We start from the raw sequence: 15,082 nt of genomic DNA, 5'->3' as shown, positions 1-15,082 counted from the left end.
GCTCCTGGCCCCGTGGGAAGGAACGCTGGCATTGGATCAGAGTGGCTTCTGCAGCAGCCTGCTCAAGTAGCCATGAGTGTCCCCGAGCAGCCCCAGAGGGGAGCCCTGCGTGGCCAGCAGTCGGGCTACTCCACCACATCCACACTGCCCGCAGCCAGTGGCAGCCTTGCTCTGGACGGGAGCCGGGTCAGTGGCCCTGCAGGGAGAAGGCATGGAGGGCTGAGTTGTCGACTTCCAGTCGTGGCTGTATGAGGATGAGCAGGACGGTCACAGTCTTCTGTCTTAATTCAGCATCTGGGTTGGGGACACTGTCTACAATTGTCCAGTCAGGAAACTCTCATTATAAAAACTTCTACTTTCAAACAGTAGGTGACAATCTCGTTAGTTCTGGACCTTTGTAAAACACGAGGCTTAGCTGTCCAGCCGTGTGTGGCCTGTTAAGGAAAGAGCTTGACCTGAGGGTACTCTGCATCATCTCTGAATGCATTTTGTCCAATAAAGTCGATGCCTGTGGATTCTGCTGGAGAGACACGAGGCGGGAGTGAGGCTCGAGAGCCCCAGACTTCGACTTCACATGATGATAGTGACAGAAAACCAGGTCCCTCTAAAAGCTGTAAAGGCTAAAATACAGACATCTTCAATAGTAACTAGTATGTTTAAATGGCCAATAAGATCTCTCTTCAGTGAGCAGCTTTTTGTTTGATTGAATTCATTTTGTCTCTGTTCTTATTTAACTGTAGACTGAGTTCACATAACTCTTAATTTGTCTCTCATCATACTGAAATAATGAATATTAGTTTTAGTAAGCATTGTGAAATTCATTCATTTTAGAAAATAGGCTTAATTAGTAATCAATTTTCAGTGGTTAATTTTAAGATTTAGCCCACATTTGCCCCCCCTAGGTTATCCTGACAAAAGTCAACTTTACATGAGATCAAAATCAAGAGATAGAGAAGTCATCAAATACTTCCATGATATAATTAGGAATTGAGTCTGATTAACAGAAATGTGTACTTGGATATTTGATTGAAAGAAGATTGGTTATTTGTTATTGCTTTTATCAATGTGTCCGTGACATTTGTTTTCATAGAAGAATGCCCCGATTCCACCCCTCCCCATGTGACTGAGGAGAAGGCCCTGCTCCTCGGCACCCAGCCTGTGGGCTGCCTGCAGGTGCCAGCCCTCTGAGAGACATCCCTCTGACCCTTGCTCAGGCCAGGCGTGCAGGGATGAAAGAGCCCATCGCTGCTCTTAAGGACCCTGCGGAACCACTGGGGGACGGCGTGAAAGGAAACATAAAGCAGTGCATGGTGGAGTGATGGGGTGAGAGCGCAGTGCAGACCCGGAGGCGCGAATGCCCACGTCGGGAGGCACTGCTTCAGTGCTTCCTGGGCACACGCTGAGGCAGCGTCCCCTGGAGCCAGGCAGGCTGGGCAAGGGGCCGCGCTGCTGCCCCCGGGGACTGAGAACAGGGACACGCCTTCCCTGTCTGGTGTTCCTAGCTGAGGAGTCTGCAAGGCCTCCGTGCCTCCTGGAAGGACGCAGGGCAGGTGGAGGAGATGGGGACCCGAGGTCCCTCGTCCCTGTGGAGACCCAGCTATCTCCCTGCGCTCGGGACCGGAGGAGCCCTGCATTTTGTTTTTCGTGGCATGGAACTGTGGAAACCAAGGCCCTGCTTTCCTCTTTCTTAGGTGGATGCTTCTCTTGCAGCCTGGTGTGCTGTGGTGGGGTGCGGCCCTGGGCCTCCAACCTGCCAGCTGCGTGGACACTGCCCCCCACCTTCCACACTGGGCCCCACTGCTGACGTCCAGGGTGCCCCCATCCTCTTCACAAATACATATGTTTAGAGATTTTCAAAGTGTGTGGTTCTGATGACCTCAGCTGCCCTCTCCTCCTTCCTGCCCCACACTAGGCACCTGGGCAGATGCCCTCTCCTCCTTTCTGCCCACACTAGGCACCTGGGCAGCTGCGACGGCCGACAGGTGGTGCTTGCGGGGGCCTAAGAGGGTCTCATCTGTCAGCACATCTCTGCAGGCTTCCTGGTTCTCCCCTCCCCTCGCGGCTTCCATCACCACCACCTCCAGGGCCGTGACCCCCATGCTGGCCGTCCCCGACGGTCCTCTGTGGGCTCTTCTTGCTGTTCACCAGACCATCGACTGGCTCCAGGCCACTTGGCAGGGTCCACTTCCTTGGTGTGGCGAGCTGACCTCTCACAAACTTTCCAGTGTCACTCTCTTCTCTTTGGCCACATTAATGTGGTTACTTGGCCTGGCACATGGCTCCAGTAGTGGCTCGTTCTTTACCTCATTTCGGTAATAAGTTTGAGGCCATTTCTTTCTTTTTTTTTTTTTTTTGAGTTAATCTTTTTGTTTTTAGTTGTAAATGGACAGGATACCTTTATTTCTTTCATTTATTTTTTAAAAATATTTTTTTAGTTGTGAATGGACCTTTATTTTATTTATTTATACATGGTGCTGAGATGAGAATCGAACCCAGTGCCTCACATACGCTAGGCGAGTGCTCTACCACTGAGCCACAACCCCACCCTGATTTATTTATGTATTTATGTTTGAGTACCGGGGATTGAACTCGGGGCACTCCACCCCTGAGCCACATTCCCAGCCCCTTTTTGTATTTTATTTAGATACAAGGCCTCACTGAGTTGCTCAGGGCCCCACTTTTGCTGAGGGTGGCTTTGAACTCCCGATCCTCCTGCCTCAATCTCCTGAGCCCCTGGGATGACAGGTGTGTGTCACCACACCCAGCTTAAGGCCATTTCTTTAATGATGCTCACTCATTGCCAGGTGCCCAGGGTCTGGGGATTCATTCCAGAGAGCCATCATAGAAGCTCTTCTCTGTGGAATCTCAATGTCCCAACACCTGCGCTTATCACATACTTTAATAGTAGTAAGATTCTGATTTTCAACCTGTTCGTTTTTCACATTACAGCAAGGGAGGAATAGCTGGGAGGACCTCCTCGCTGAGGCACTTGACCTGCCCTCAGACCTTCTGGAAGTTCCTGAGTACCCTGATCAGGTCTTTTTGTCTCCAGGTTCGTATCCATCAACAAGTATCTTGAACATCCTGTGCTGTGTTAGGCACTATGGTGACGACACAAGAGGTGAACCCAGGCTAAGTGCATGGAGCACTTATCCCAATCAACCTTGGGGACATGAATGTCACAGGACACCATAATCAAGGAAACACAAATCAAGGAGACAAAATTAAGTATCCAGATTGATGAGCAGACTAGCAGCGTCACACAGCAAGCTCAGGTCGGTGCTCAGCAATGGTTTCAAAAAAGATCCAAGACTCCACCTTCCCAAATCAGGAGGGCCTCACCCCGGGTGGGCTTTGCCCCAGGCAGCTGTTTCCACAAGCCTCACGTAAGCTGGACCACCACAGTGAGAAGGGTTTGGAAGGACAAAAGGGCAGAAGGACATGTGCTCAGGGATGGAGACAGGAGGAGTAGTGGGCAGGCAGGAGAGCGCTCACTACAGCCTCTGTCCCCAGCCTCCACCGCTGACCAGGAGAGAGGAGATTAACCAAAGCGCCAATCTGTGGTTTCAATTAGTTTTTAAATGTTTGTTTTGTTTTATTTGCTTACTACATAGACACTCAACAAGTGAATTAGCAATCAATAATTAAGCAATTAAGCTAATTAAGCAATCAAGCAGTGATCTGAGCTGACAGGAAGGGAGGCCTGGCCTACATGATTAGAGGGATTGGGTCAGCCAGGGCAGGGCCTTCCTGCACCTGAGCCTGTGCCTGAGGGGCTTTTGCCTGCTTATCCCCCTCCCCGTCGTCTCCAAGGGAGGTGAGTGTCCCTGTGGTCTGACTGTATCCATTCCTGGAAAGATGCTGGAAGGCTGGCCTCATTTATCTTAGCTGGATGCCCTAAAGTAAATATTATTTTAAAGAAATACTCTCAACTGATAGAATTACTCAGGCTCCCAGAAATCCACTCTTCCCCTGCTCTTCAGTGGTCACGGGGCTTGGGGATCATGTGTCCCAGAGTGGAAAGTTGGGGTCCTCTCTCACTCTGCTGTCTGGGCCATGTTCCTCCTCTCTCGGGTGCTTCTTGTCAGCAGAAGGGGCTTGATGTTATAGACTTGCCTCTGCTGGGTACTTGATCCCAGGTGGCTCCTGGCTTCAGAGCCCGGTGTCTGCACAGGACCCTGCCTGGCTCACAGCACCACAGGCAGGCCCAGCCCTGGCAGGCGCCTGGCTCTCCTCACAGGCTTAAACCACGTGGGGTGTGGGCTCGAGGAAGGTTTGCCCACGCCATGCCCTGCTCCACCAGACTGCACCGTCCTGTCTCCAGACAAGATAGGCCTGGCCAGAGCCCTGCCCTCAGAGCTTCCTTCCTCACTGAACCTGCGCCTCGTCTCTGGCCCCTTCTGTCCCTTCTGTCCCCTCCTGGGACAGCAGCACCACAGCTTTGCTGTTGGGGTGGCAGAGCTGTCCTGTCTGCATGGGAGACTGCAGTCGAGCTCCTTCCAGAAGAATTAGGGTAATAAAGGAACTGAGCGACTTATTCTGCAAGACAATCTCCCTTTTCTCAAATTCTGTTTGCAAATTTGCTTTTTCTTGCAAAACCTCAGAACACGACTGTGATCTTTCCCTTTGTACCCCTCCTCTACCGTTGTTCATCTTGCCCACTTTCCCTTCAGCAACCACCCAAGCCTAGCCTGCACCCCACCCAGGCGAAGACCTTATACCTGGAAAGGCAAAAGAGTAACAACCTTAACATCTATCTTAAAATATGCTTGGTAGAGGAACACCCTCTGTGGCTCAGGAGCAAGCAGGGTGATGTGTGTGCAGGACAGTGAAGGAGGAGTCTGGGAACAGGAAAGAGGCTGGCCAGGCAGGGAGGGGAATGTGCAGAGCCACTGGGGCTGCTGACTGCTTCTAAAGGGAAGTAGGTCAGGGCAGAATCGGGGATGAGAAGAGCAGGTGCTGGGGTGGCTGGGCCGTAGGAAGAGGAGAATCAGGAAATGCACGGAGTCAGAGACTCCAGGTGAATCCCAGGCTGCATGTGCGTCCCTGTGACCTTGGGCAGTTTCCCTTGCGCTGGGCTTTCTCATTGTGAAGCAGAGGAAATGACCCCTGCTCTATAGCTTTGTGTGGGACTTGACTGGGCAGTGCCTTGCCTGAGGATGCTTCACCAACACTAGGTCCTCCTGCTGGGAAGCTGACCGGCTAGTCCAGCAGCAGTGTGGGAGATGGTGTCGCTATGGGAATGGTGAGGACGGCCCAGCACCAGTGGCATTCCCAAGGAGAGTGGATGACCTTGAACTTGCAAACCTGAGTGACTGACTCGTGATAGGCATGCTGGAGGGGAGCTGGGTGAAGGTAGATGGTTGGGGTATTTTAGAGGGGTCAGGCAGAGCGCTGTGCTTGTGGGCCCTGAATTCAGGTGGGGAGGCTGGGAACTTAACCAGGCACACATGTATTGAGTACCTGCTCTCTAAGGGACACTTCGATGGACCCTGTGAATAGGGAAAAATAAAATATGACTTTACTCTCTAGGAATGTATGCAATTGTGGTACAAATGAGGGGGACACTAAATAATACCATCTTTAAAAAAATTAAGTAATGTAAATAGGTTTAAAATACATGGAGTATAAGATAATTGGTTTAAAATTTATATAAGAAATTATTGAAGCGGAGAAAGACTATCAGAAATCTGGGATGAGATAATGATGATATTTGAGGAATTTTAGACCTAAGAGAAACTCCTGAGCCTCCTGGAGGGAAAGTTATTCAGTTTCATCGTTAGATTAAAGGACAGAAGCCACATGAAGAGAAGCTGCTTACACTAAATTCAATTGGTTGATGGTGGCACAGTGACTGCTTATGTGGGAAAGGCCCCTCAGCGCCATGATCACACTTTCTGAGAAGAGGCAGTAAGCTCTGTTTTCCTTGCAGTCACAGGAATTGAACTCAGGGGCTTCACCACTGAGCCGCCTCCCCCAGCCTTTTCTATTTTTAATGTTGAGTCAGGGTCTCTCTCAGTTGCAGAAACTGGCCTTGATCTTGCAATCCACCTGCCTCAGCCTCCCGAGTCACTGGGATTACAGAAGTGTGCCACCCCACCTGGCAGCAGGAACCTTTTAAAAAACACTGTTCTTTGATCAAAGTGAGGGCGTGACATAAATTGGTCACTGGTGAACACTTTTCTGTAGGCTGCGTATTTGCTGTGGTAAGTAACCTCCTGGGGATCAATTTTAAACAGTAACAAGGCATAAAGGGAGTAAATGCATGTAAGGTCATGTCCCCGGCCTGTGCTGCTCAAAGGCGTCATTTCTATTTCACTTTGTTCAGGGACAGGGTGGCCAGTGCTTAACAGCCTCATGTCACCACCATTAAGTGAATACTGGAAGTTCCCAAATTTCAGCATGCATAGAAATTGCAAAGGATGCTCCCTTAAAATATGTATTCCGGGGCCCCACCTGAGAGATTCTGATTAGTCTATCTGAGATGAGACCCAGGAATCTGCATTGGGACAGGCACTTTGAGTGATCCTCGGGTTTCTCTGGGAAACACTCCCAGAGGCCAGGTGATTTGATGGCAAAGTTGTGAAAACTGAAGGTTTATCACCTGTATTTTCCCTCTGATAGTGTGGGACAGAGAGTCCCCAGTGAGACACCAAAATACTTCTCAGAAAGAACTTCTCATCTGCTTAACTGTTTGGCAAAAAGCATGAAAAATAAAACTTTTTTTGCCTTAAAATGTGTGGCCAGTGCAGTCATCTCTGCTGCCAAAATAAAGCACCACAGACAGGTTGCTGAACCAGACTTGTCCTCTTCACAGCGCTGGAGCCTGGACGTCTGAGAGCAGGGTGCTGGCCTGGTCAGGTTCTGGTGAGGGCTCTTTTCTGATGTGCAGATGACGGCCTTCTCCATGTGTCCTCGTGGGGGGCCTGGTGGAGCACCCTCTCCCTGACTCTCCTCACTGGGCGCCGGCCCCACCGTGAGAGCCTCACCTGTGACCTCAGCCAGGCAGATACGCCCACAAAGGCCCTGTTCCCAGTACGATCTCATCAGGGTTCAGCGCTGGCCTTCTGGAGGGACGCAGTTCAGGGCATCGCAGTCAGAGTGCCAGTCATCCCCGTCGGCCCTGGGAAGGGAGCTGGTCCGTGGTCCTGAGGAGCCTCTGACTCGAGGCTGGGCCTTCCAGGGCTGTTACCAGGAGAAGTCCCGCGGAAGGTCCTCTCACCGTGCTGGAGGAGTGAGCCACAGCATGGGCCTGAAGGTGGACATTCCTGGGAAAGCCATTTGGGTGCCAACATTGCTGGAGTGCAGCGTCCTCCCCAGCACCCCTTTTCTTTCTTATTTCTCCTGCTAAAAGAGCTGAGGGCAACCGTGGTTGTTCAGTCCAGAGTAATGAAGCCTAAGTTGGTTCTGTCAGCAACGTGGAGAGAGCAGGGGCAGGGGAGATGGACTTCCTGAGGGGTGGGGGGAGGGACCTCCTACTGCAGATTCTCCAGGAGGCAGCTCTTTCATTGTGAAATCACAGTATGACTCGCTCTGATTGAGAACTCTGGCTTCACACTTAACTCAGTGTTAGAATCTTTAAAAAACAGAATAAAAATGACTCATGTGACTCGGGTTGTGTAGTACTAAGGTCACACATTTCAGTTCAAATATACAATGTGCACGTTCTAAGATAAGAATAAATGGCAAGAAAAAAAGTTAAAATACTAAGAAATGTCACACACAATGTGAGGTCTACAGGTAATGGAATGGCTCTGCCTGGGAGACAAGTCCTGCTCTCAGACACACCCCCAAGGTCAACCATGTGAGATGGTGGATAGGCTAGCTTGCTTCCCCCTGGTACCTGCATGCTGTGTATATCCATCTTCTATACCTTAAATATACACAATGAAAGTTTTATTTCAAAAAATTTTAAGTACTAAGAAATGCTAAAAAAAAATATGAAACAGTCTTTTCCAAGTGTTCTCAGATCAGTCTCTTAGAGAAGTTGTGAGGTTTTATGGGTGAGTTTTCTTTGTAGACAGCAGTCATTAAACTAGAAAGCCATTCCATTAGACTTTGACTCTTTAGTATGAGTTTTTTTTTACCCACAAAAAATGACCCATCTGAGTATAGATTGGAATTCTGCAGTTCTGTATCCTCCATATATGTATTCTCCCTATTGGCTTATTCTGATACTCATAGTTAATACTAATGTATTATCAATGGCAAGTACTAAATTAGTCTTTTATACAACATGAAAATCCTAGCCATTCAGCTATTCAGTTCATAGCTGAATAGTAAAACTATTAACCCAACAAAGTCAGTACCATTCATGGTAATAAAACATACTTATTTTAATAATATTTAAAAGTTTTGTTTAAAACTCCTCTCATAGAGTTTGATGATGAAACAAAGTTTTCTGTATGGTTCAGTGAAGGCCATTTCCAGTTCTTGCCTGCTTGGAAATCTTCATTATGTCAACATATACCAGCCTGGAGCCCCACTAGTCTCCCAGTTCCACCCACCATGCACCCCGTTTCATACCATTCTCGCCCATCACACATGTCCATACTCTGCTGTAACAGCCAACATATACCTAGCTGCAAAAAGACTGTAATGTAATGCCAGCACATAAGTGCCTGTATTTAAAACATTTCTGTCCATCAAAGGATTTAAAGAAAAGTTTCAAAAGAATTTAATACAAATATTTTAATACAAATATTCAAGCTACAATTAAAACTATTAAAAAAATACAAGAGGGTTTAAGTGAAAGATGGAAGTTCCCCATCCACTAGGGCTCCCTGTTCACTGCCCATGGCCCCATGGCCCCATTGGGTTCAAAGCTTCTTGTGCCGCTTTCTAGAGTGTGCCATAAATACACGTGTATGTATATGTGTGTGTGTGCACATGTATAGATGTGAACTTATAAGTGAGTGTACATATTTAATTCTAAGAGCTGTGGACAGTGAGGACAGTGCCACTCAGCACTCTCTGTCCTGGGATAGGTTCACAAGCCTCCCTGGGGTCCTCTCTGGTGTCATCTGGAGCCCAGGTTGGCCTTGGTCTCCATTTGGAAACCTTCCACAGAGTGGAGAGCTGCTGGGGACTGGTAACAGTCTCTGGTCTACCTGCTGGGGAGGCTCCCCAGCCTAGATGTCCTCCTCCAGACTCCCAGGGAGGCCAGTGGCCTCCCAGGGACTTCTCAGCCCTGACTCTATAAATATGATTTTTCTCAATGGTAGGAGGTATTTCTGGAATGTATTGCCAAAATAAAGCATTTTCCTTTCCAGCTACTTTTCAAAAGAGCAATGTGAGGGGGGAAATGCTTTATCTGGTACCTTTTGGTGCAACTCATAACCCCCTCCCCCCCCCCTGCCAAAAAAATAAATAAATAAAACACACACACACACACACACACAAAACAAAAACAAAAACAAAAAAACCCCGACTTTTAAAGGAAAGTTATCTTGAGTGCTTCAGTCAGCAGAATGCTGGGACTGGGAAAAGGTAAAGACATGGATTTGTACGATCATTGTGCAATCTTCAATGGCCACTAAACACTGCACCAATCATTAAGATATTCCAGATGATCACAATGTAAAATTATATTATTTATTTAGCATCATTTTTCAGAGACTCATAATTTCTTTTAAAAAGCTTTTAGCTTTTCATTCATAAGCTTATGAGCAAAATCCAGAGAACTTGATACACGTGTAGTGAGGAAGCACAAGGGAATGGAATTATTTACCCAACCTCATAAAAAAATTGATGTAAACGTAAGTCCCTGCACACATCAATTAATGACATGGCTTTTATAATGCAGGCAAATCTTACCTAATGAGGTTGGCATTAGGATTTCAGAGCACATTATTCTAGATGTTCAGTTAGTACCTAGATACTTTATTCTCAAAGTAATACTAGGGAACTTTAAAACAAAAATCAAACCATATCCTATTAGTTCAAAAGTGCAAATATATAGGTAATTAAACAATTCTCATTACAGGACAATCATTTTCAGCAAAGTAAATCCGAATCCATACTTGAATTTATATTTGCTAAATCTTGATTAGGTCATTGAAAAGATAAACCCTGTGATTTATTTGGAGGGAGAAGGGGAGTTCCCCTTAAGAGGAAAAGTTAAATCCAGTATCTTACAAGATGGATGCTTGGCCTAAGTGCCAATCTGTGTGTGTGTGTGGGGGGGGGGGTGTGTGGAGGGAGACAGAGAGAGAGGAGAAAGACATTTTCCATTAAAAGTAGGAGCTGTGCGTGGAGAGGGTCGCTGTGCCCTGACGCATGAGTACACAAGCTTCTTCAGTGTCCAAGCCTGGTGCCTGGGTGCCAAGCACCTGCAGCCTCTATTTCCAAGACTTTAAGAGGAGGAGACGGTTACTGGCTGAACGCCGGCATTGCCAGGGTCACCGGAGCGGTGGGTGGGTGGGTGGGAGTGGTCTTCACCGTTATTCCATCAGAACAGCATTTTCTGGGGACGGGAGCTGTTCTCCGAAGGGCTCCCTGCCGCCCTGGGGTCCAGCGGCTCCTTGCGGCTGCGTCCTTAGAGCCGGCCTGGCGGGCCCGGCCCGGGTCTGGTGCGCGGCGACCGTGCGATCCCCGGTCCCACAGCTGTTCTGTCCTTGCGCCTAGGTCCATGGAGGGGAGCCCGTCCCTGAGGCGCATGACGGTGATGCGCGAGAAGGGCCGGCGCCAGGCGGTCCGCGGCCCGGCCTTCATGTTCAACGACCGGGGCACCAGCCTCACGGCTGAGGAGGAGCGCTTCCTCGACGCCGCCGAGTACGGCAACATCCCCGTGGTGCGCAAGATGCTGGAGGAGTCCCGGACGCTGAACGTCAACTGCGTGGACTACATGGGCCAGAACGCGCTGCAGCTGGCCGTGGGCAACGAGCACCTGGAGGTGACCGAGCTGCTGCTCAAGAAGGAGAACCTGGCGCGCATCGGCGACGCGCTGCTGCTGGCCATCAGCAAGGGCTACGTGCGCATCGTGGAGGCCATCCTCAACCACCCCGGCTTCGCGGCCAGCGAGCGCCTGACCCTGAGCCCCTGCGAGCAGGAGCTGCAGGACGACGACTTCTACGCCTACGACGAGGACGGCACGCGCTTCTCGCCGGACATCACCCCCATCATCCTGGCCGCGCACTGCCAGAAGTACGAGGTGGTGCACATGCTGCTGCTGAAGGGCGCGCGCATCGAGCGGCCGCACGACTACTTCTGCAAGTGCGGGGACTGCACCGAGAAGCAGCGGCACGACTCCTTCAGCCACTCGCGCTCGCGGATCAACGCCTACAAGGGGCTGGCCAGCCCGGCCTACCTGTCCTTGTCCAGCGAGGACCCGGTGCTCACGGCCCTGGAGCTCAGCAACGAGCTGGCCAAGCTGGCCAACATCGAGAAGGAGTTCAAGGTGAGCCCTGTGCGCCTGGCCGCTCCCTGGGCTGTCCACACTAGGCCCCGGGAGCTCTAGATTGGGCTTCACCCAGTGGATCTTAGGTCACCAGGGATTGGAGCACCCTCGGAGTTGATGTGATGATTTCCCCTTGTCGATGTTAGTGCTGTGATATTCGCTCTGGGGATGGGTATATTCTGAATCCAAGCTACAATTCTGGAATCCCTCTGTGTTCTGGGTAAGCGTTAAATAAAACTCAAGACCTCTCCACCCCCTTTGACCAAATAAGATTTGGTGTGACCTTCCCCCTCCCCAATTCTTCCTCCTGTCTTGCAGTTAGATGTCCGGTGACACCCAACACAGAAGTAGTATTAGCTTTTTGGCTTGTTTTTATTCCCGGGGTAGGGGTGGGGGTGCCTGGTCCCTGGAGGAGCTGCACGACCAGGTCCATGATGGGAGTGGACGCTCCTATGCCTTCCCTCTGCGGTGATATGAGTTTTGAAAGCCCTCTTAATGGGCACAAGTGTTTTGATAGCCCTTTACAATCAAAGATCAAGAGGATGATATAAAACACTATTAAAATCATTTCGTTAATGTGACTAATGCCTCTTCCTGAATTCCACAAATGTCTTTTCAGAGGGTGAGACATAGATGTCAGGTCAAGGCAGAAACCCAAGGACACCCAAATGGGTTGCCTTAATGGGTTTTTGTTGTTGCTGTTAATGAGTGAACATTTTTATTCCGCTTTAATGGACTTTTTAAGTGAGTGAACTTTTTTCTGGACCTAATTTCCAGTCAAGCAGTATTATTTTTATAAAGATTATATATTAATGAGAGACTTTTTTCTCATTGCTGCATCCTCCTATGCATTTTGAATGTTTCTAGCTGTTAAACTCTAGGGCAAAAGTGTATTTTGTACTTCTGGTAAAAATCAGTCAAACTCTTCAGCAGTTCTTGTCTCCCACTTTTCACCTAAGAAGATGCAGGCATCAATTCCTTGAATGATTTTCTGGGCACCCTGTTAATTTTTTGGTTTAGTGTTGTGGTATCAAATCACAGGAAGAGTGGTTTGTCTGTCTTTCACATCTTAACATTATTTTTCACATATAAGTGAGATTTATTCAATGTAACTAACAGCATAATTCAGGTTAAGGAAAAACTGTTTTCCTCTGGGGTTGCAAGAAAATGGTGGCAGAGTGGTTTTCTCCCCTGCTTTCCAAACACCAAATTTCCTACCTATTCATCAGACCTTGCTAGATCTCCTGGTGGAGATCGAGCCTTAAGGTAATCTTGTTAATTCATTCAATTTTTTTTCCTGATGCAAAAGCTAGACATAGTTATTGTAAAAATCTTTTCAAAAAACATGGGAAAATACAAAGAAGAAAATGAGTATCACCTTATATCTATTCCCTTTGAAGACATTTATTATGTGGTAACTGAAAAGATTTATTTCCTTGGATCCAAGATGAAAGTCTTTTAGATAGAATCCAGGTTGAAAAAGTTCAAAACTTCAAACTGGCTAGAGAGAGCAGAAAAACATTTGGGTGAAATGCTTCTAAATATCAGGGTTTTTGTTTTGTTTTGAGACAATAATCGAAACATAATTCTGAATTTGCTTATTTGCCACCATTTCAAAAGCACCACGAACCTTGTTTTTAGTTTGCTTGATGTATATTGAAAGTCTGCAGAAGAAATTCTATAGACAGGATTATTTTGAAAGATTCTGTAATTTACTAAAGATGGCCATGTTTGCAGTTTTCCCAGGGAAGGCACGCAGAGAAGCAGTGGCCAGGCGTTTGTTAGTCCTAGTTTCCCCCGAAGCTGGCTAAGTCCATATCAGTGGTGCTGGGACTCCACTCTGATGGAAGAGTCGCTTCTGATAACCTTTCAGGGGTGGGAATATCGCAGGTGCAGCAGCCCACAGGGACAAGCACAGGGAGTCCCAGAGGACAGCCATGGGGCGGCCACACACTGAGAATGGGCCAGTGTTCCCAAATCTCCAGTTCCTTTTCTCCTTGCATGGCAAGTGGGTGTAGCCTGACACCCTCTGAGCTTGGGAGGACTGTCCTCCCTGCAGTCAGAGCCTCCCAAGACTGCCAGCCTCCCTGCCCTGACCAAGGCGCGGTTCCTCCCCTGCGCCCCGTCCTGGCTGTTCCCTTCTCATCTCTCTCCTGCTGCCCCTGTGCCCTCCCATCCCGGGCGCCTGGCATCTGTCAGGGCTTTAGACAGAAAGAGAAGCTGGTGCTTTCCCAGCCTGACCCAGACTCTCTGAGCTCTGAAAGGGCAGTGCGAGCAAAGCTCTTCTCTGAGGAAAGCAGGTAACCTAATTTGCCCTGTTCTGCCGTGTTCGCAATACTCTCTCCGCAGGGACTTTGAGTACCAGCCTTGGAATGGAAAAATAGATATAGCGTTCCCTGGTGAAATCGTGGTGATTTTCCCCTTCTCAGACACCTATGCCTATTCATCTTATTAATGGTCTGTAATAGCTCATGTCTCACCTCTCAAATTGCCTTCCTGTAGGTGCTTTGGAGGAGATTCTCAGCCACTGTGCAGTTTCCAAAGTTCCTTGAGGGCCGCAGTCCGCAGGGTGTCAAAAACACATGAAGGTCATTACCTGCAGAGGTCGCGCATTCTAGGACGTAGATTTAGATAGATCAACAGAGGACAGCCCAGTGACAGGTTATTAAAGAAGTATTTTAGATGTGCAAATGCTGTCTGAAGCTATTCTAAGGAACAGAATATTGGACAGGAGGGACTCTGGGTCTAATTGGCCACATGTCAGTGACAAGGAAGTCAGCCATCTATTAACAGTGAGAAAGCAAATTGAAATTTCCTAACTCTGACTGATCGGGTGATGTACTTTTTAAATAAAAGACAAAACAAAATGACAATAGCTACAAAACAAAGCCACCAGCCTTCCCTGTGCCTCAGTTTGCCTCTCCTTAAAGCAGAAAGGCAGTTTCGATTTACATCACAATAAGGAGAAAGAAAATAAATATGATCCACACGCAGGGTGATGTTTGAGAGCAGGAGGATACTCTAGGAGTCATCTGCTTCCACAGACCCCTCCTTTACAAATGAGGAAATCAAGGCTAAGTCCCAGGTCCCATTTGCTAAGCCTCGATTTGAGTGTCTTAGATCCCTGTTCTAGGAATTATAGCTAGAACAATAGACCTGATGATACTGAAGCACCTCTAGTACTTAATGTGTACCAAGCATTTAATCCTTACAGTACTTGTAGAAGGTAGGATTATTCTCATCAGAGAGGGTAAGTAAATCCCACCAGATTACACAGCAGGTCAGTGGTAGAAGCAGGGTTTGAGTCCAGGAGTCTGACTTCAGGTTCTAAGGGAAGCCAAGCTCAATCACTACACCTCCTCCCTCTTTTGCTGTTAGAGAAAGGACCCTGGAGAACCAAGCCTGCTTAGAGTTGAATTTAGTTTTCCTCTTCAGGACAGAAAGGGATTGGAATGGAGATTAGACCATTTAAATTGAAAGAAGTACAGCTGAGTGTTGATGAAGACTGAGCTCTGCAGTCACTGCTTTGGCTTGAGCAGGTCCTGGGGGTTTGCAGCGCCTGCCCTGTAGTGTGCCGTGAGTCCCTCTGCCAACTGGAGGGCCATGGAAATGGAAAAGCAGCACTGTGAAGACCATTAGGCAAAACTTAAGAGAGGAGTGTCTTAGAAATGGTAACCAATCATG

The 15,082-nt window shown here is 48.3% G+C and overlaps 1 protein-coding gene across 3 annotated transcripts in view; it reads left to right on the top strand.

The window, feature by feature from the left end:
• Positions 1-15,082, top strand: part of Trpc3 (transient receptor potential cation channel subfamily C member 3) — a 57,868-nt gene that overhangs the window by 6,222 nt on the left and 36,564 nt on the right. The window contains exons 1-2 of one of the 3 annotated variants that reach the window (XM_058583665.1): positions 1,886-3,275; positions 10,627-11,398. In XM_058583665.1, coding sequence (XP_058439648.1) covers positions 3,241-3,275; positions 10,627-11,398 — 807 coding nt within the window. In that variant the 5' untranslated portion in view covers positions 1,886-3,240. Of the gene's footprint in view, positions 1-1,885; positions 3,276-10,626; positions 11,399-15,082 lie in introns of those variants that run through there. The other 2 variants (XM_058583664.1, XM_046458485.2) reach the window with 2 other exon arrangements.

Source organism: Marmota monax, unplaced genomic scaffold (genome assembly GCF_021218885.2).
Source record: "Marmota monax isolate L192 unplaced genomic scaffold, Marmota_monax_Labrador192_F-V1.1 WCK01_AAM20220418_F8-fsc00378, whole genome shotgun sequence".
In the NCBI taxonomy this organism is placed as follows: domain Eukaryota; kingdom Metazoa; phylum Chordata; class Mammalia; order Rodentia; family Sciuridae; genus Marmota; species Marmota monax.
The sequence above is the reverse complement of the archived record's forward strand: the minus strand, read 5'-3'. Positions and strand labels throughout refer to the sequence as shown.